The sequence below is a fragment of the Sphaeramia orbicularis genome, chromosome 19, assembly GCF_902148855.1.
Source record: "Sphaeramia orbicularis chromosome 19, fSphaOr1.1, whole genome shotgun sequence".
In the NCBI taxonomy this organism is placed as follows: Eukaryota; Metazoa; Chordata; class Actinopteri; order Kurtiformes; family Apogonidae; genus Sphaeramia; species Sphaeramia orbicularis.
Window position 1 is genome coordinate 33,600,877 of NC_043975.1, and position 22,228 is coordinate 33,623,104.

At 35.5% G+C, this 22,228-nt stretch overlaps 1 protein-coding gene across 4 annotated transcripts in view; it reads right to left on the reverse strand.

Moving 5' to 3' along the window:
- Positions 1–808: 808 nt before the first annotated feature.
- LOC115410264 (liprin-alpha-3-like) overlaps positions 809–22,228 on the reverse strand; it is a 44,583-nt gene continuing 23,163 nt past the window's right edge. For 3 of the 4 annotated variants that reach the window (XM_030121833.1, XM_030121832.1, XM_030121831.1), the window contains 16 exons: positions 19,958–20,151; positions 19,623–19,863; positions 19,399–19,538; positions 16,417–16,565; positions 16,213–16,309; positions 15,891–15,972; positions 15,468–15,668; positions 15,279–15,341; positions 13,501–13,527; positions 11,955–12,130; positions 11,666–11,763; positions 9,616–9,791; positions 6,226–6,294; positions 5,586–5,748; positions 2,011–2,079; positions 809–1,860 (listed from right to left, as the gene is read on the reverse strand). In XM_030121833.1, the coding sequence (XP_029977693.1) occupies positions 2,027–2,079; positions 5,586–5,748; positions 6,226–6,294; positions 9,616–9,791; positions 11,666–11,763; positions 11,955–12,130; positions 13,501–13,527; positions 15,279–15,341; positions 15,468–15,668; positions 15,891–15,972; positions 16,213–16,309; positions 16,417–16,565; positions 19,399–19,538; positions 19,623–19,863; positions 19,958–20,151 (1,929 nt within the window). In that variant the 3' untranslated portion in view covers positions 809–1,860; positions 2,011–2,026. Of the gene's footprint in view, positions 1,861–2,010; positions 2,080–5,585; positions 5,749–6,225; positions 6,295–9,615; positions 9,792–11,665; positions 11,764–11,954; positions 12,131–13,500; positions 13,783–15,278; positions 15,342–15,467; positions 15,669–15,890; positions 15,973–16,212; positions 16,310–16,416; positions 16,566–19,398; positions 19,539–19,622; positions 19,864–19,957; positions 20,152–22,228 lie in introns of those variants that run through there. The other variant, XM_030121834.1, reaches the window with a different exon arrangement.

The following is a 22,228-nucleotide window of genomic DNA, read 5'->3' on the forward strand; positions in this document are numbered from 1 at the left end:
CCATACTTAAGTCTTTGCAGTTATAAAAATATCAGATATTTCTTTCAATCCCTCTGTTTACAAGTGCATCTTGATGCAGCTCCTCAACATTATTGCTGCGTAAGTATAGTTGTATATTCTGGAAACATATATCTTAAGGAAACATATATAGTAAAATACAGCTATTTGCAACTTGTTTTATTATTATTATTTTTTTACCTTTGGCCACACTAGCTGAAGGATATTGTTATCAGTTCATCATCCATCCATCCATATGTGCAAAAACTTTGGCGTGCACTGATAAGTCAGGCCGAGGGTCTTCAAGTGCGCACACGTTATGTTTTTATTCATAGCATGTACCCCCTGCATGTACTGAAGAAGACTGTATAAGGAGTAAAACACATGTGTTTAACTGCAGATAGCCAGTAAAGTATCTATAGTATGGATGTTACAACTATACTGAGGTTTATTAAAATAGCACAACCCTTCAACACTTCTTCGTCTTCCTTCTATTGCGATACCCCTGGGGATGTAAACACGACCCATGGTGTTCTATAATAATGAGTTTCACAGCAAAGTGTTAATGTGCGATAACATGTGCAAACACATTCTGGACAGATCACAGACTTCCTCCTCTCCTGCACTTAACACTCACTTACCTCTGAACGTCTGCAACGACAGGAAACTGCAAAATAACACCTTCGGTAGCATTTTACAGGTATGTTTTTTAATTACAGCTTTTACAATCATTATCATTATTGTCATCATATTATATTCAATTATCATCACTACTCTCCAATAATATGAATTTAAACCATAACACAATTTGTTTTCAAAATGTACACATACAAGTAGCATATCTCAAATGTCCATATTTTAAAACATATTTCCTTTTTCAACCTAAAATGAAATTACAGTCTTAAAACTAAGTATGAAATGAACATACAGTTTAATACACACACATACATACTGTACATACATACATACATACAATAGCAGTTATCATAAAAAATGATAAAAATAAAATACACACATTTTACAAATTCCTTACCCAAGCTTTCACATCATTAGATGATTGATATCATGATGTTCACTCTAAAATGGTTGATTTTGGCATGCATATTAACACAAATGCTTAACTCTTTTTTTTATCAGTTTGAACAGGATTTTGTCAAAAAGCACTTTGCTACGTGTCTCATTGTCTGTCCTATTCACATTTGTGCATCTCTTGTCTGTTATGGCTTAAGAACATACACTTCGTTTCACCTGTGTGCACTTGCATTCTCCCTCTAAAACCTCCCTTTCCCCAGACTGTCCTGTCCTGGATTGTGATGTTATTAGACTGAGTATGTTCTCCTATCGGTCTAAATCACAGTAAGATCACCTGAAGGGATGTGTGCCGGGTTTTCGTTCTCTTGATCGGAATAGGAATGCGTTTTTTTTTTTTTTTTTTTTTCCCAATTAAAAACTATAAGTTCGTTGTGTCAATACTGCCGTCTCACACTCAAAAATAGAAGATGAAATCACAATAGGCGATGGTCACTTTCTACAGGCCACTTTCTACAGAATCAAACAGCATCATGCCACAACTATGGATCAAGATGGAGTGAGAGAGAGAGAGAGAGAGAGTGAGAGAAAGAGAGAGAGAGAGAGAAACAAATGGATAAACAGACATTCACTCATTTTTTTTAATCATCTTTACAGAAATCATTCACTCAGTGTCTTTGATTCTTCGAGACTCTTGGCTCGAATAAGGGTTGGTCATCTTCTAGAGTCCATTCAGATTTTCTCCTTTTCCGTTGATTTTTTTTTTTTTTTTCTTGAAAAATGTGTGTTTTTTTTTTTCCTTGGGTTAAGATGGAGGAGGAGGGGGAGGGGTTTCTATAAAATGACAAGAAGTACACACACACACATATACACACACATTAACAACCTTAACAGGCCCCGCTGAGAAAAGCCGTTTGATTTGATGTTCACACAAGCTATTTTTAGCGCAAAATAATGTCATGGCAGAGAACGTGCTTTTCCCACCTGGTGTGCTTTTCTTTTAACAGGAATACGTTCTCACAGACCCCGACTCTCCTCTTTGACCAGAGTTGACTGAGGAACAAAAAAAACAGGTACAGAAAGGTGATGTAAAACCGAAATATCAAAATTATACAGTCGAAACTAACATTTAAATTTTCATTAAGATGAAACAAAACAGGACATTTTACAGTTCCTGGTCTATAATGGGCTTTATGCACAGCCCCACTACTTCCTGAACTTAAAGGGGTCATATTTATCCAAACCCACTTCTATTAGTCTTTGGTACATTTATTTGTGTATTTGGACCCTAATAGTTCATAAAGTTTGAATTTGAACCCTCCAGGTGCTGCAAAGCTATCTTTAGATTCATTTTGGCAAAAATCAAGTGGATTTCTACGACCTGTTTTAATTCCTGCTTAGTGTGTTACATCTATAACTAGTTACGTCACGATGTTTGCACAAATAAGGTCAAGATTTCTGATGGACATTTCTCCGAGTATGACATAATTGTTTGTAGTCCATAATGAAAATATGTCCAAACTTTGAGCAGATTACCTAAAATGTTCAGTTGTTGGCTGAACGGGACAGAGCAGCACAGCCAATAACCTGGAGGGGGCGGGGCATGATGTGGCTCATGTGCATTTAAAGGGCCAGCGCTCAAAACGACCTTTCTGGTGTCATTACTCAGAAATAGGATTGAAGATGGACCTGTGGAGTTGAATTAATGAACAATTCAGACCCAAGCAGAGCATTTACAGTTTATGTAGACCACAGGGAAATGTTTTAAAATACATAATTCCATTTAAAAAAAAAAAGGTGAATATTACTCCTTTAAAGCACCTCCTTTATTTCCTGTCTTTCATTATTGGACACACTGTTTTATTCAGGTGTGTTTGACCACAGATAGGAGCTGGGAATCTTTTGTCTTTTGTCAGAAAATGATGGAAATTAGGTAATGGTTCTGCTACTATCTTGCTACCGGCATGAGACAATGAATTTCTACTTTTTTCACTAGTTCACTTATTTCTTATTTTTCTCTTTATATTTCATTTTTCACTCATTTTTTGTTTTTCTACCTGTCTTTTCTCTGCACTTGCATGTTGTATGTTCCTGCTGTTATACTGCGAAGTTTTCCCTTATCCTTTGGGATAAATAAAGTTTTATTTTATTTTATCTTATCTCTCTAAAATCACATGTTGTGTCCCCTTCTTTCATTATCTTTTCCTACCCTTTCACTGGCTGTTAAAATATATCTGACAATGAATTTACCAATAATGTCTGACTCTCACTCTTACTGAAAGTGCTACTAAAAGGGTGATATTTTGCTTTTTAAAATGGAATTATGCATTCTAAAACATTTCCCTGTGGTCTACATAAACTGTAAATGCTCTGCTTGGGTCTGAATTCTTCATTAATTAAACTCCACAGGTCCATCTTCAACCCTATTTCTGACTAATGACACCAGAAAGGTCCTTTTGAGTTCATTAATACAACCAACAGCTGAACATTTTAGGTAATCGGCTCAAAGTTTGGACACATTTTCAGTATGGACTACAACCGCTGCTGCTGATAAACAATTATGTTGTACTCTGAGAAATGTTCATTGGAAGTCTTGACCTTATATGTGCAAATGTTGTGACGTAACTAGTTATAAATGGAACAAATTAAGCAGGAATTGAAACAGGTTGTAGAAATCCACTCGATTTTTGAATATAAAGATAGCTTTGCAGCACCTGGAGGGTTCAAATTCAAACTTTACGAACTATTAGGGTCCAAATATACAAATAAATGTACCAAAGACTAATAAAAGTGGGTTTCACAAAATATGACCCCTTTAAGTGATTGCATTTTCCTGTATTTCCCCACAACTACCAAATATACCAGTCTCTCAAAATAGGTTGAAGTCAAAATCCCTCCACTCCCACAGTCTACTTTTATCTAGTCTGAGCAAATACGTAAAAATTCAATAAAACAAGGAAATGTTTGCGCCTCATTTCTGACCCAACAAGTATGATGCAACCACAAAATGTTTGTGGACAGATTACATAACACAGGAACTTTTCACATTTTCTTAACTTTCCACTAATATATTAACTCTTTGCATAGTGTCCACATGCCTTTTGGGTTGATTTTCCATCTGTAGAACACTATCTTACATTCACAAACCTGTTTTGATGCTGGTGATATTCTCAGTATAAGATGGCTGATAGTAGTGGTCATGTACATATTTGTGACAAAATGATGATGATAGTGATGGAGTTATGTTTATGAGACCTGCTCTTATATCTGATGTATTTATTCAAAGGGTTTTTCAGGTTTGTTGAACAGACAATAAAAAAAAAAAAAACAGATTTGACAACATTTTCTCCATTGAACTGCTTACGACTCCATAGAATTCTATCTTTACTCATCTATACAGACCAATGTTATAATAGTTTTGGATTTTTCATTATAGTTTAGTTTTATTTAGTTTTGACTTTTTTTTCTCTAATTCCGTTAGTTTTAATTCGTTTTTAGAGCAGGTTTGCTAGTTTTTATTAGTTTTCCTTTTTTTTTTCTAAATGCTTAGTTTTAGTTTAGTTTTAGTACTAATTTTAGTTTTGTTGTATCTTTTATCTTCCTCGCTGTCGTATCCAAATAAATCCCAGAAAAGACGACTAAATGACAAGTGACGAGAAGTGACGAACTGTGAAGTGCCGTATGGTGCCTCTAGCTAAAATTGCTAGAGCAAAATAAATTGCTTTCGTATCAATCTGACATTGACAAAGACGAAAACGAAGAGAATGTTATCCATAATTTTTTACGTTTTAGTTAGTTTTGTAAGCACACAATACAGTTTCAGTTATTGTTTTTTCTTTTAATTATAGTTTTTATTTATTTCAGTTAATGAAAATGTTTTTTCAATTCTAGTTTTCATCATTTTGTTAGTTTTCATTCATGATAATAACTTTGATACAAACACAGATGATATTTTGCTTTTCTTAACTTGTTTCTACATAGATCACACCTACAGAGAGGTAGAAAAAAATCCCAGAGGGAAATGAAAGCAGCCAGATTTTAGTATGTGTGTATGTGTTTCCTCTCTTAAAAAACAACCTTATGGTATGGGTGCGTCTATGAAACTGGTCCCTAAAAACTGGACATGGGGGCTAAAAATTCAAACCAGATGTAGACTAACGTTATGAAGCAAGTTTGGAAGCACTTTGGGTTTATTTTAAAAATAAATACTTACTGAGATAAAAGAGAAACTATTTTTCAGATAAAACACATTTTTAGATTATTTTACATTATATTTAATACAAACATCTGCATGTAACAGTGAAAAGGACACGAAAATTACACACTACTATTTTTTCGAATATCTCTCTATTGTCTCACAGGTACATTTTGGGAATTTAACAAAATATGCAAGGCAGAGTGTTTCACAAAAATGACCACTGTTGCAAAATCATTTGCGATTTATATGCCTAAAAAACCTAAACTTCCCAAGGGGTTAATTCAATTCTATTTTATCTAATCTAATCTAATCCGAATCAAATCTAAACAGGACCAAACTGAGCCATGCTGTGACTCCTCACCTTCACTCTGGACTTTTCTCAGGGTGACAGACGGGGTCGAGATGGCGGAGGCACGGAAGTTGGCAGGTAATGTTTCTGAGGAGTCGGAAGTCACGCCGCGGAGGTCCTTCTCTCGGAACATTTTCCTCCATGATGGTGACCGTGTAAATGTTTTTGTGCCATCCTGGAGAGACATGGACATGATACCAGTGATTAAAAATAACAGCGTTCATTACAGAGGCTATCTATTTCTGGATCTTATTCATTAAGCACTAGTAGTGTTTAATTGACGAAGCAGCGTTTGTTGTGACAGTCTACCACAGATGCACAGTTTTTAGCGGTACATGCTGTAACTAAGTAATTAGCAGTGGTGTAAACACAGCTGAACCACTTCAGCATGCCAGCAGTAGTGCATGCTGCTGCCATAAAGTCCCTCTTCATAAGGACCACAGAGGCTTCAGTCTGCTATCCTATCCTGAGAATAAATTATACTCACATGACACAAAGGCAACAAAGAGCAAAACTGAAAAGTTCTGGCTCAAAAGTCTATATTATTAAGTAAAACACTCCTAGTCTGGAAGGTGAAAATCAACACGCTGCAGCCTTCAAGCAGGACTGATTATCTTGACTGATTTTCTGCAGACGGTCTGCTTTGTTGTACCTCATCTGGCCGCCGCTCTGTTCCCATGGAGATGAGTGCATTGTACTCCTTCTCTAGGAGCTGCCTCGCCTGCAAAAGATGGATGAACACACTTTTAAGAACATAGTTTAAAAAAGTAATCCAAGATCTGAAGATTAGGATTATCTTGGCTTTAGGAAACAGAATATATGAGTTTCTGGCAACAGCAGTGACAAAAGTACTCTATAAAATGTCCCAAATTCAGTGCATGATGTAGTAGAATGGGACTAAGTACTTCTAGGTTCTAATTCAGATTCTAAGTTTTCATCCCTTTCCTATCCAGTGAAAACCACATCTCCAAACATGTGGATTCTGAATGTTAAAAAAAAATCTTCTTTTAAGCTAAATGAACCCTTTTACCTTTTCATGCATGAATTAATAAAAAATAAAACTGAGTGGGAATTTCTCACACCTAAATAAGACCTAAAATTACAGTGCTTGTGCGCTGTGACCGGTGCGTTATTGGTCAAACATTCCATAATTACCTTTTTATGTATTGTAATTCAAGTGATCTGAGAGGACATAACAGGTCTACTGTCTTATTAGTGAGTTAGTTAGTTAATTAGTTAGTTAACGTAGTTTTATTTTGAGCACATAGAATCAGATATCAAAGAACTATACGACATGGTCAAACTAAATTTTTCAAAACGGAGTAGGAAGAAGTATAATTTATAGACTCCTACCCCTTTTTACAAATTAATAATTGAATTAATTCTGCTTCCTTTGCTTTAACACCACTTTATTCTATATATTTTTATAATAACACAAAGCATCCATACAAACCATTCTCATGCATTTTTAGTCACCTCACACACAATCAGATTTACATAATCAATCTTTTTTAATATAAACTATAATATTTATATGCACTTTCATTATTTACTACAAATACAATCATCAATAAATGTGATAATATCTTCTAATCATGATAGTCTGTATTAATTAATTAACTACAAATAGGCAATACACAATAATAATATCTTATTTTATGCATTCTTCTATAACTAGATTTTCTCTTATTCGGACAATGTTCTATATTTTGTTATTATACTGGACAGTTATTATGTGGACAGAAGGTCTACTCTGTGATGAAAGGTTTGGTTCATCATAGGTGTTTTCATTCAGGTACGGGGTAAAATATATGATAGACAGATGTAATTATAGATTGCTGTTAAGATTTACTCAGATGTGACTTTTCTTCTCTTGCTTGATGTAGAAGCTTGAAAATGTGGCGTCTCTTTCCCACTGCATGTCATCTATATTCATACTTTGATTAGGGCAAAGAGGGAAGGTATGTATTATCAAATTGAGGATTTTTTACCATAATTTTTGGCTCATGAACCTTTAAAACAAATACGATTGGGTTTTTAAAAATTCAGCACATGGACAAAAGTATTCAAAAAGGTCAAAAACATAATGACAAAGATTATGATTGAATGTCGTAATAAATGCTGTAATAAGCTTTTTTTTTTTGTTTTAAGGATAATTTTGTTTACACTGTCATCGAAATGCTTCATTTGTCATTACCTAATTTTACTCAGCTATTTTTTAAATCATTATAATATTTGTTTGCTGTTTTACCTCTACTTTCCTAAAATACTTGTCATGTCCTGACAGCAAATAATCATTTTAATCCAGAAGTAACTGTACGGTTTGCTTGACTCCGATTTACGAAGAATCAACCTTTAAACTTAAATATGAATTCGATAATTACTGTGATAATTATTGATATGAACACTTATTTTATGACAATATATCTAATCAGTGGGAATGGGAAGTCAAACAGCCTGTACTGTAGGTATAATGTGTCTAAGTATTTTTGTCCATATACTGTAGTGCATACATTAGTTTGAAGAAAACATACATGACTATGGTGAGCACCACACATAATATTAGGTAATTACTATTAAGATTTAACTATTATTTAACCCATAAAAACCCAAATGGCAACTGTCGACCAAAATCATCTACTGATCTAAAATGTTTAATAACTTCTGAACCACTAAAGCTTTCAAAACATGTAAATAATTGGTGTAAAATGCAGTTTGTCATCTTTTCATGGTCCTCAGATATGACCCATTTGGACGTTCAGAGGCTCTGTAGTGAATGTGGAAACACATCATTTCCTGCAACACTGATTCACCTTGGAGTTTGATAAATGACAGTGGATGGAGATACTTAGTTTTATGCTCAGTTATAGATATGCTAGTATATTTGCTTTCTTCAATTTTCTCAGTTTTTTAATATAATAACCTTCAATTTTAATTTGAACTTTCATGAACATCTACAAGATCAGCAAATTAAATACATGAAAATACATGATTGTCACTCAAAAAATGCAAAATACAGAGGATAATATTTGAATAAATGATGATAAATCATTTAAAAAAGGTGAAATCTAGCAAAAATTTCATGTGAGAACTGCCACAGAAGTAAAACCGAGTCTTTATGGGTTAATAAGATTAAAAATAAATAAATCAATAAATCAGATGTTCCATGAAATACTGTTGCCCTGTGTATTCCTATTGCAGTATTTCAGGGAAGCCAGGATTAGTAAAGACAGTGATCTCCTTCTGTTGGATTGGAGTAATTACTATAAATACTGTGGATTTAACTGATGTTGCAATAATTATCTACTATGAAAAGCCTCTTGGATTTACTGGAAAATGCATCATATAAAGTTGACTTTTCTGGGATGCATGTTTCTCAAAGAACAGCGACGTGACAACCAATAATGTTAATTAAAAGTGAAAGGATGTGACTAGTTCTTGCACCACCTGCTACTAGGGGTGTGTATTGGCAAGAATCTGGTGATATGATACAAATCACGATACTAGGATCATGATACGATATATCATGATACTGTTAAAAAGGCAATTTTTTTGTTTGTTTCTTTATTTTTAAATGATTATTTACTTGAAGAACTGAATTACACCAGAAATATGCACAAATACTAAACACATTTTTATTTGATCAGAACAGGATCTAATGCTACATCACAAAATTCTCCTGCGTTAAAACTTAAATTATGTTTTACACACGTAACAGTTTAAGATCCTACTCAAATGTTCATACTCTATTAGTTGATAACTAACATCATAACATTATTTTTGTGCAATCTCAAGAAAGGAACTACCATTATTTAATAAAAGAGTGTTAAATAATAATAAATAAAATATAAACAAAAAAGAAAAACAAAAAAAACAAAAATGAACCTCCACAATATCTGTATTTGAATAAATACCTAAAAAAATCGATAAAGTACTTTTTAATATCGATACAGTATTGTGAAATGAAATATTGTGAGAAATTGCAGAACTGATATTTTCTTACACCGCTACCTGCTACATGTTGTCTTGTACTACGGCATACCTGTGTATTTTGATTGGGTATCTGAAGAAGGAGGGCCAAGTCCGTGTAGTCAAAAGTGTCATCTAGTGCCAGGAGGGCCCCGTGGACCCCGCTTTCTAATAGGTTGTCTGCAAACTCTTTGAGGCCGATAGACTGCACCCAACACATCACCCGCTCATTGGACCACACCATCACATCTGTGGAAGGGGGAGCACAAAAAGGCAGACAGTAACAGTCACTAAAGGCTCTCATATGCTATTTTTGTCATGCATTTGCTTGTTCTGTATCGTCATCAACCATGAATCATGTGCAAAATTAGGCTGACACTTATATATGTATGATTCATGTATGAGTATTAACCAGTAATGAGAAATAAAAGATACAGTAAATCCTGGCCAGAAAACAGGAATGGATTAAGATATCTTTTTGTTTTCCTGGTCAGAAATAGCAGATACATTACAAAAGACTTGGCAAAACAGTTAATTAAAATGTAACAGAAAATAAAATAATATATTGAACATATTTTCTAGAGCAATCAAGTGCATTACTATTATAACTGAATTATGTAGTATCCGTTTCTCCTTTCCTTTGTGGTACTGGAACAACAGACACCGGTGGCTATTTTTATACATTTTTATCAATGTTTGCATTAATTTCCATATTTGTATTTATGGAGGTGTCAATAGTATTCACATTAATTACTCAGGTACAAGTATAGACACTAGGGTTTAAGAAGACCTCTGTAGAAGCTGAAGTATGAACTCAAGCTTTTTACTCAAGTAAAAGTGTAAAAATACTGGTTTCAAAACTACTTAAAGTATAAAAGTAAATGTAAGGGGAAAAAATGCCATTAGGACAAAAGCTTAGGCAGCACCACAGGGGCCCATAGTGCACCACGCCACCTCCCCAAAAACATTTATCTAAAGGCCATAATGACTGTAATGTTAAAATGTTAATGTTGAAAAATGTGGGATACACTATTCTACCTGTTTCAACTGTATATATGCTCATTGAAAATGGTCTTCCTGGCTGCTACCAACCTCCTCACTGGTGCTTGGCTGGAACATTTCGCTAAAGTTCTCTTGCGTCTTCATACTAGGCTACATACTACATACGTTTGCTATGTCCACGCTGGAGTGTGACATGATTTGTGCAGGTCCGATGGATCGCGTACAAACCAATAAGGTGTCCGAATGGTATATGTTTATACTTCTCATCCAACCACAATCAAATTCACTCTATCTAGATAGCACGATTTATCTGGATAGTTTTTTTTTCTGTATAATTTACAAAGTTAAATTAGAAAATTGATTGATATTCTTTTTTATATAAACCTTTATTGAACCAAGTGACAAGGAGACTTATGTACAATATTATACAACATTTACATTTACATTAAGTCATCATAATGTGGGGGAGGTAAGATATATGGCATGTAATATACAAAAGAAACTAAATGTCTGACTGACCAGGTAGTATGAATCAATGTCCTGTCTTTCTTTGTTTGTGTAAATGTTTTGTGTGTGGTGGAGTGTGTAACATGTGTATGTGGTGTGACTGTTGTGGATAGTTTTTTTTTTTTTTTTTTTTGAACGGTGACAAGCTGGAATGAAAACAAGCTGAAACGAAATAGGACTAACAAGGCTTTTTTTAAAATGTAAGGAGAAGAAAGTACAGATAACTGTGTGAAAATAGAAGTAGAAGTAAAAAGTTGGCTAAAAAATAATTACTCCAGTAAAGTATAGATAACTAAAATTTCTACTTAAGTATTTGTACTTCGTTACTTGACACCTCTGTGTATTTGTCATTTCCTTATAAACAGGAAAAATGACAAATAGATGATAAAATTCAGAGCTTTATAACCATTGTATCTATTGTTTCAGACCAAAAACAGTGTACACTAAGAGAATTTTGCTAGAAGCCATGGCACAGACCACAAACTGAGTTAATATGCAGTCAGAAATTCATGTTACATGTCTTACAGACCCATAATTATGTCTAAATATTTAAAAATGTTATGTCTGCAAAAAGGATGAAGCTGTTCCACACAGGAGCAAGATGTTTTCCCCACCTTGGTTCTGATGTTGACTCTCATCCCTCCTCCTCTCCAGCTCCTTCCTGTCATAGTTCAAGCGTTTCAAACACATAATGCCGTAGTGAAGACTCACCCTGTAAGTGAGAAGGACATATGGAGCTAAATTTACATAAAAGTCGACAAAGAGCTGAGAAATTCATAACCGTCGGTCCTGTCGGTGTAGAGAAAGCAGATATGAAGTGATGGAGAATCAGGCAAAGAGACAAAGAGATTTTCTTACACTGATAAACATGACAAATAACACAGTTAAATATTCCTTTCAGACCTGTGGAAACTGTCCACCATCTTCAGCTGCCCCCTCAGTTCTTTCTTGGTGAGATGATCCAGCATGCGGGCATCGACCAGCGACTCCATGAAGTAGGAGCGGTACTGGGGCAGACCCAGACTGGGAAGCCATTCATTTCCTACCCATTCATGGTTCATGTCTCCATAGGCAAGGATCTGACAGAGACGGGTGTAAATAAAGCAAATGGACACAGCTGATCAGCATGGTCTTCTTTTAACCCATAATGACTTAGTGCTACTTTTGAAGCAGTTCCAAATTTATTTATTTTTTTCTCTATATTTAACTTTTCTTAACCCATAAAGACCCAAACATCCACCACTGACCAAAATCATTTAGTGATCTAAATGTTAATACCTGTTGATCCACTAATCCTGTCAATTAATGTAAATAATTGGTGTAAAATGCAGTTGGTCATCTTTTCATGGTCATCGGATACGACCCACTGGGATCAATTGATTCACCAGTAAAACCCATGGAGCTGGATCAGTGACAGTGGATGGAAATGCTTGGTTTATGTTCAGTTAATGAGAGATTTTGCTGAAAAACTTTTTCTTCAGTTTTCTGTATTTTGATATAATAAGCTTTGAACTTACTGTGAGCTTTTATGAACATCTACATGATTAGTGAATTAAATATAAGAAAATACATGATTTATATTGGAAACTGTAAAATACAGAACATAATATTATAATAAATGATGATAAATCACTTAAGAAAGGTTGAATAGGGAGAAAATTTCATTTGTGAAGTGCCATATAAAATTTTCTGGATCTTAATTTTATCACTATTTATTCTAATATTACTCTCTGCATTTTGTGGTTTTATGGTGAAAATCAGGCATTTTCCTGTATTTAATTCATGGATGATGTAAATGTTCATAAAACCTTGAGGGTTATTATATGATAAACAGAGAAAACTGAAGAAAAAGTGACGTTTTCAGCAAAGATATCAATAACTGAATGTAAAAATAAGTGTCTCCATCCACTGTCATCGATCAGACTCCATAGGTGTTACTGGTGAATCAATGTTGTAGAAGATGACAGTGTTTCCACGTTCACTCTGGAGCCTCTGAACGTCCAAATGGGTCATATCTGATGACCATGAAAAGACGATAAACTGCATTTTATATAACTTATTTAAATGTGTTTATAGGATTAGTGGATCGACAGGTATGAAACAGTTTAGATCAGTAGATGGTTTTGGTCACCGGTGGCTTTTTGGGTCTTTATGGGTTAATCCAACTTTTAAACAGCAAATGCCACAAATAGAAGAAAAGCCTAAAAGTCTAATTTGTTTTGTTTCTCCTGCTTCCAGAGTACTTCTGTTTCTAATTCCAGTTACCGGATGAGTCATATTCACCACTATTTTACCTTCAGCTGACAGAAAACATACTCGCCTAGTCTCTAACACTTGTCACTTTATAAATATTAGTTTAAAGGGGGGACAGTGGCCCCAGAACGGTTGTGTCATGGATAGCACATCATCATACTGTACTGTAACTATGCATTCAGTGTGAGAAACTAACCTGGTCCCAGCTGAACTCCTTCTGCTCCTTGTGGTTGAGACAAAGAAGAAGTGAAAGAGAAAAGGAAAAAAGAGTTGGAAAGAGAGGGAAAGATCACCAGGGAGAGTGGTGTGGTGTGTGTTTGTGTGTGTTATTGTGAATAGGTGTCAGGGCAGAATGTAAAGGAGGAGAGGGAAGGCAGAAGGAGGAAAAGTTATGTTAGTGAGTGAGAATTAGTTGGAGAAACACTACATCAAAACAGAATTTGAGGGAATAGTAAGGGAAAGGTGTAGCCATACATGCCTAATCAGAGACAAAGAAGAAGAAAAACACTCATCAGTGGGAGACCTTTAGTCATAGTACTAAGTATTAAAGTACCAAAACAGACCAAAGGTGCTTTGCGTAGGATTTAGAGGAATTCACAGTTGAAGTTGCAGGTCGTAGTGAAGTGACTAGCCCTCACTTCAACCAAACACAACTACAACTAAAAAGCTGACACACTAAAAAGACTAAAACGCATCACGTGGTTCACTCTAGAGCCAATATTTAGTTTGTCTATGCTGGATTATAATGGAAATATGTCAGACCCCTTCATAGGTAAAGCACTCCTTCTAAAGCACAGGTGTCAAACATGTGGTCTGTGGGCCAACACTGGCCATGGGCCTGTGGGATGAATTTATGATATGCGAAACTTTCACAAGTTTTTGCTGAAGATATCTGAAATCAGTGGTGTCAAAATCATTTTAATTAAGGTTCCACATACAGACACAAACAGACCAATTTGATCTCAAATGGGTCAGATGAGTAAAATCTATATCATAATACTGGAAGGTCTCAGAGTGTCAATGTGTGTGAATGTGTGTGTGTGTGTGTGTGTGTGTGTGGGCACAATTCACCCCTGAACTATTCACCCCCCACCCCCGTCTGTGCACTTCCGGTGTACCTCACACACCTCGCCTGGGTATTAATACTGTATATTAATTGTTTACATTTTCAAGAATGACTTACCAAACAATTTTTATAAAATATACACTAACATCTTTTCCCAAAAGTCTGCTCTTCCCAGCATAAAAACTACCACATCTAGAACCCGTGGTTCCTCATGGGTCACATGCTATCATAATAACCTATAAATAATGAAAATCTCTCTGTTTTAGTGTAAAAAAAAAGTAAAATTACATGGAAATATTTACATTTACAAACTTGCTTTTCAAAAAAAATGTGAACAACCTGAAATGTCTTAAGAGAAGTAAGTGTCATTTTACTAATATTCTGCCTGTTCCTAAATGTTTTGTGTATTTGTAATTGTAATGTACATTGTTATGCACATGTGTAAATTATAAACTGAGGCTTAATATTTTTCAGGTGGTTCATGTTATTCAGATTTTTAAGGAAACTTTGTGGATGCAAACATTTTCATAATATAATGGTTATTATTTTTCTGGTCCGGCCCACTTCAGATCACATTGGGCTGTATGTGGTCCCTGAACTGCAATGAATCTGTAACCCCTGTTCTAAGGTAACAAAAGCACATACAGTGATTGTGTAGGTGATTGGACATTATTGAAAACATACATCTGAATATTACATTCCTTCTCTACCATCAGATCATCCTAAATCCTATGCACCGCACCTCTAAGTAAATGCATATGTATATACAAATACAAACAGACAAGATGAGTCTGTATCACAACATTTTGTTTTGATGGGAATAAACTCAGTGAACACAATCATTAAATCAACAACCTAAAATATTAAATTCCCTTCAGACTTAAATGACATTTGATATTCAGTCTTACTGGCTTGGTGGCAGCAGTGAGAGATTCCATCTCAGCGTGTGTCATCCAAATATTGCTCGTTGACTGCAACAACAGTAAATAAATGTAATATCAGTCTCCTTCCTTGACAGGGATTTGTTAATGTCTCTGCAGTGTGCAAGTGTAATTTGCTTTCATATTTTAAGTGTTTAGATTTTCTCTGAGCCTTACAGAACGAGTGCTGGCGGGTGCAGACGGACTGGTGAGGGACACCATTTCCTGGATGGCCAGGCGGAGTTTGAGCCTGTGAAGAGGGTTGCTGATGCCAATTTCTCTTTGGATCTCAGTGTCGGAAAGGTTGGCCATAATGGCGCCGCTCTTCACATTGGCACGACACGCTGCGACATACCATGCTGGCATCCCTACCCACAGCTGGATAAACAGAAAGAGGACATAGAACATATTGGACTAGACGCCGACTGAGACACACTGTCTAGTCTATTTACACGCTGTAGCACTGATCCTGACCACTTTTACTTACATTAACTGCTAGTGCAAAAATAATCCTAAACATGAGACAGGATGCGTAGATCACTTTACACTCAAATATGATTACTTGAAAGTCAGTCTGTAAAACTTGATGAGATGTTGTACCTCTAGCCATGTAACAACAGTGGGGCCATCCCATGACGCGAAAGGTAGACCCTGACGACAGGCTTCCTCTAACAGGTCGTGCCTGGCAGAGTGAGTGGAAAACAAAGTTTACCAGAGATTAGTTTCTTCGTATGTCACTTTACTCTGTCTCCTTTTATAAATAGACATTCGCATTGAACTTTAGATGTTAAATACCACGGCATTTGTTGGCAACTTTTATGTATGTATTTGCAGTGCCACAACTGCTTATCTTTCGCAGGAAGATCCAAAGACACTTCAGTACTATGACATGAAAACTGAGTACAAAGATGACAGATCTCACTTCTTTTTGCTCCGGCGGTCTTTTTCCACTGTTCCAGTGCCTAGTTTAGCCAGGCCTAAAGGATCAGCTGAACCAAGGTCATCAGAAGGAGTGGAAGCTGAAAAGTTCAGGATTAAAAACAATTATTACTTTATGAATTTACATTTTTACTGGATAGTAATCCAACACTGATCTTTAATGAGTATTTCCAATGTTTTCACAGACCCAGTGAGGCAGATTCACGCCCAGGTGTGCCCATTCTTCCTTTTTCTTTTTTGCCAAAAAGACGACCAATGGACGACTTAATGCTTTTCTTTTTGCTGGCTTTGTGGAGGGAATCTTGGCTTGCAGTAGTGGCTCCATCAGCAGAGAGACTGTGCAAAGACAGAGATACTAAATGAATACTTGAATTGCAAGCTGTTATAATGAGGCCCAAGCTCCCATACACAATTTAAACCAGGGGTGTCAAACATTAGGCCCATGGACCAAAACTGGCCTGCCAAAGGTTCCGATCTGGCCCGCAGGAAGAATTATATTGAAGATATAAACAGTCAAGAGGAATAAACTCATTTTAGTTCCAAACTCCAACTATATTATTAGTTAGTAAATGTTTTGTGCACTTGTAGATCCACTGTGATCTGTAAGCTGTAATGCACATGTGTAAATGATAAGTTTAGGCATAATATTGTTAAAATTGCACTTTAAAAAAAATAATTTCAGGTTTTTCACATTTTTTGTGAAAGGATAGAAATAGTAAACATAATATTTCATACTTTCATGTTACTTTTTCACACTAAAACCAAGAAAAGAATTTGGAGTTATCATTATTTCTAGGTTATTATGTTATTATTTTACTGGTCTGGCCCAGTGGAGATCCTATTGAGCTGAATGTGACCCCTGAACTAAAATGAGTTGGACACCACTGATTCAGACAAAAAGCTGGGCCAACCTACATGAAACACCTGCATGAAACTGGGAGCTTGTTGTGCTTGACAGATTTGTCCAGACAAAAATTCACCCAAAGCCTGTTTTTTGTATACTTTGAATAAAATACATAGGTGAAATTCACTCTAATTATTAAATTTTCATTTTTGCTACACCCTCTGTTAAATCCGAAGTTGACATTTTTACTGTCCAAAAAACAATACACAAAGAACAATTATAAAAAATCTGAGTAAACATAAATTGGTTTCAAACCTAGCCTGTACACAAAGGTGGATGCTGCTGTGCTGTTTTCCCCCTGATGTGTAAAAATTAAGCCAAAATCCAAAGAGCACAGGACACATTTTGCTTGTGTGTAAATTCCCCACCGTTTTTTTTTTTTTTAGTTTTTTTTTTTACACAAATCAGTCTTGTGAAATCTACCTAAAAGAATTTAATCAATTTTGGGAGAATGTGGGTGTTAGGAGCTTTAGTTTTTGCTGCAGTCCCACTGATTATGCACAACACTACACAGAAGTCCTTTAGTTCTGTTGTTTTGCTACAGTTGAGATGAGCATAATATCTATTTCTTGGTCTCTTTATAAAAATACAACAAAAAACAGAAGGGAGATATTATGGACAGCATTAAAAACTCACAAAAATATAAATTACTGGGATTCTACAGGAAACAGTCAGTATTTGGTGTGAGCTCGGTTCCCATGGCAAAAAATAGACTGAACAATAAAAAAAAAACTGGACATACAGTCATGGAAAAATAAATAGACCATCAAAAGTCATCAAAAACAATGGTTATGCAATCAAGTACTAACTCCTGTGTGTATCATGTGACTAAAACAGACAGAAAAGAAAACATGGAATGCCTAAAAGCACTGTTTTTGTCAGTACAATGCAATAGTTATTGATGTAAGAACTAAAGTGATTTTGGTTATTATCAAGAAAACATGGAAAATGGATAGATATCAGCTCTGAAATGAAACTGTTATGAGCTACTTTTGTTGTTATCATTATATTTGTCCAAACAAATGTACCTTTAGTTGTACCAGGTATTAAAATGAACAAGAAATTGAAGAAAACAAGGATGATCTAATAATATTTTCTGCGACTGTATGCTTAACAAAACTGGAAGATTAGTTCATTAGTTCAAATCTCATAGTGTCTGCAGAGAAGAATTCAAGAAATGATTTTTTATGTAATTCTTGTGTTTCATACTGTTCTATATTAAGTTGTATCTTGTAACAGAGACTATGAAATGCGTATGTACATTATAATATATCATTATACTCTTGCTAAAACAACAAACCTACTTTTCCACAGTACTGGAGATGATGACGGACTGAGACCTGAAGTCCGGCCCCTTTCTGGCAAGAGACATCTAACTTTTTGATCTCTTTAAATTTGTGTCACCATCTACACACGATGTTTCCAATTTAACCCTTTGGAGTCTGAGCCTATTTTGGCCATTTTTGAGTACTTTTGATTTTGCCTTTATATACTATATAAAGAAATGTTTACCATACCCATGTTTGGTATCTTGTTTTTCAGCACATTTTGATCTATATCATCTAATGTTTTTTCACTTTAACCTATTTAACCTATTTTATCAACACAAAAGGCCAAAAAACTGACAATGAATATAAAATCTGATTTGAAAAATGTATATAATTCATTGCATAAATAACACAACTTAACCTTTTCAAAGACTTTAAAAGTGAATATTAGCTCCAAATATTAGATATATAAAATCAAAATTGTAATAAATGAAAACTATACTCAAATATTTGACGTATCCTGTTCAGGTGGGGGTCATTCTCACCCTTACCTGTAATGCTAATGCAGTTTGTGGATCAGAATCCACAGATTTGGCCAGTTTTTTACATTTTGAAAAAAGACAAAAAATTACAAAAATATAAAAAAAAAAAAAAATGTCCGCCCACCTCATTTTCATACTTTTATTCATATTTGTTTGCTCTGGTTTCAAATTGTCTTATCTCCGGTTGTATTTGCTCTATCAACATCAAATAAAAGGTGGGAGAGTGTTTCAAGTCTACACTTTCGAATGCAATTGCCCCCACTTCCTACACTACGATGTGTTCAAAATGCCATGTGATTCAGTCACGGGGCCGTGACTGTGGACCCCTGAGGGTTAAAAGATAAACGTCTAGTTTTGTGTTTAACAGCTCAGTGACTGCTCAGTAAAAGATGAGGAACATATTTAACACCTCATTTGTCTGCCATCTTTTAATTCCTCATCAATCTTGAGAGTACCTGCGAAATTCCCGGTGGTCATCGAGACCTGCCCCTGGATGAGTGTGTGTCATTCGGTCCAATCGTAGTGCTCGAGGAACAGGAGGAGGGGTGGAGTCAATCAGGGCAAGAGCTCTGCATTCTTCACCCTCTTTGCTATTCTGCAGGGAGGAAATAATTCAGCAGATTTTAACGCTGCACCTTATCTTCATCTAAAGTTAGTTTTGTGTAACGACTTGGATTACCTGTCTATCGGTCTCTCTGGCTGGGGAATGTGGCAGGCGAGGGGTGGAATGTCCAGAACTGGGAGGTGAGGGCGACGCCAAAGTCGAGGAGGTGATGGAAGGTGTCATGTAGCCCCTCCCGACACTGTCCCGCCCTCCAAGCGAAGAGGGAGGAAGAGGGGCGTCGAGAGCCACACTGCTGACCCGACTCTCAATTTCCTCTGCCCTCAGCTCGGTGCTCTCCTTCTCCTCCTGAATCAGTCTGTGGTGGAAAAAGGGAAAAGAACGTCCAATATTTCTGAGTAACTCTAAAGATAGACACAAAAAGCACAAGCTGCAGCAGACATAAAACCTACTTAATCTCTTTGTTGATGGCCTCCAGTTGCTCCTGAAGCATGATGGCGAGCGTCTGTACGTCCGTCTGTCCACTGGGGGACAGCAGCTCAGATCCAAACAGAGTCTCCCTGTCGTCCTCGTCGTCAGAGCAGCCTCCCTCCACACCCCCTTCAAAACCTGGACCCAGCATAGTCCCACTGTCCCACTCACCGTACTGAAAGAAGGAAAAAATGATGAGAGGAACGACGCACAAACCGGACAAAGAAAATGAAGGAACACATAGAGAGATATGGTCAAAATGTGCATTATTAAAGAGACAACTTCATATGGTTTATAATTAAAATGGAGCTGTGTAATATGAATTATAATATATACAGTAAACGGCAAAAGTCAACATTAGTTTTCTTGGTTTAGTAAAGTCTCAGACTTAAGATACAATCTAAATATATGGGAAGTATGTACAGCAGTTTAAATAAAAGTTTCAGGAAAAAACAAGTTATAGTATTTAGTGTGATCTCCCTTTGTACTTCACATCTTTAACCCTTTTGTTCAGACAATCTGAGATTTACTGCATTAATTTTCTGTTGTTTTATACTAAGTTTCATTCAACACATGTCAGGTGTTTCGAACTGTTTGTGCTGCTTCTTATCATGGGATCAGAGGTCACATTAAATAGTGACTTTAACTTTTACTACCCATTTAGTTCAGTTCTTGGTGTGTCTTTTAAGGCTGTGCACATATTTCCTGTATTTTATTTTATCTGAAAAAACAGAATGAGAAAAAAATGTATGATCATTTCAACCCTGCAACAACAACACAGCTAAAGGTGGCCTGAAACCTTTGCACAGTACTATATATCACCTGGCAATAGAAAATGTCTGATGTTTATTTCTAACTATCCAAAATTGCTCTCTTGTTAATAATATTTCATATCTACTTCTGGACAAGTCGCCAGTTCATACCCTGCGATGAACTGGCGACTTGTCCAGGGTGTACCCCGCCTTCGCCCCTATGTAGCTAGGATAGGCTCCAAGCGACCCCCGTGACCCTAGTGAGGATAAAGCGGGTTCAGAAAATGAATGAATGAGTCTACTTCTGGATAACATTCTGTGTTTTTGTATTGTTTACGTGACATATTTTGTATATCTATAGTACAATCCTTATTTTACTCCTGTACTTTGTAATTAAAAATGCTCTATGTTGGAAAAATATAATTAGATTTTTCATAACTCCTAAAATTACAGCTAAATATATATATAGTATATATATATATAAATATATAAATATATATATATCTAGAGTTCAGCCTTGTTGAAGAGAATGTGGAGATGTCAATGTACGTAAATCATGCATATGTCTTTTGGTTATGTCTTATGCTTGCATCATTCTGGGATAATGTATATTCAAAAACTGTTAAGATATTGGGTTATGCAATCTCTAAAACATGTTTGGTGATGTATTCCGGATGTATTATTGGTAATAATGTAATAAAAAATGATAGATATTTGTTTAAAATAGTATGAGCAGCCTGTAAAAAGGCTATTACCAAAAAATGGTGCAGATTAGAACCACCTACAACTAATGACTGGCTACAAATTGTGAATGGAATATTTGAGTTGGAGATTCTGACCCATAAATTGAAGACTCAAGAAGAGCAGTGTCATGATAAATGGAAGAAATGGGCAATTTTGTGTTAATCACAAAGGTTTTTTTTTTTTTTTTATGGTTAATGTATCCCAAATGTCCCTCATGTTTATTTAGTATTGTACAGAAATCAATTAATAAAAATAAAGTGTAAAAAAAAAATAATAATAATAATGCTCTATGTTTGCATTTTAGAAACAAGCATCTTTTTGTTTGCTTCTCCATTCAGATTTTTCTACTATTAAAGCTGATGATAGTTTTTAGTGTCATTACATTTTAGATTCTCCATCAGAATACTGTAATTCAAGTGGTCGGAGAGGACACAAGTCTCCTGCATCTGTTCCTTGCCTGTATTTTCAGGCTTTAGAAAATTTACTCCTTTCCACCCTGTTTTTTGCTTAATCACAGGTAGGATAGAGTTAAATATGTGACTGACAGTTGTGATTTCAGATCAGGGACACAGCATGGATATCATTCAGTGTCTATATTCTGTGTCTTGGAAAAGGGACTTTTTCATAACATTGTGAAATGATGTATCATCTATATTTCTATTTATATTTAGTCATTTGATTCTGGACAAAGAAGAGGGAGCTGCAGGAGGAAGGTAGGGAATGAATGAAATCCAGCAGCATTAAAGAGTTTATAAG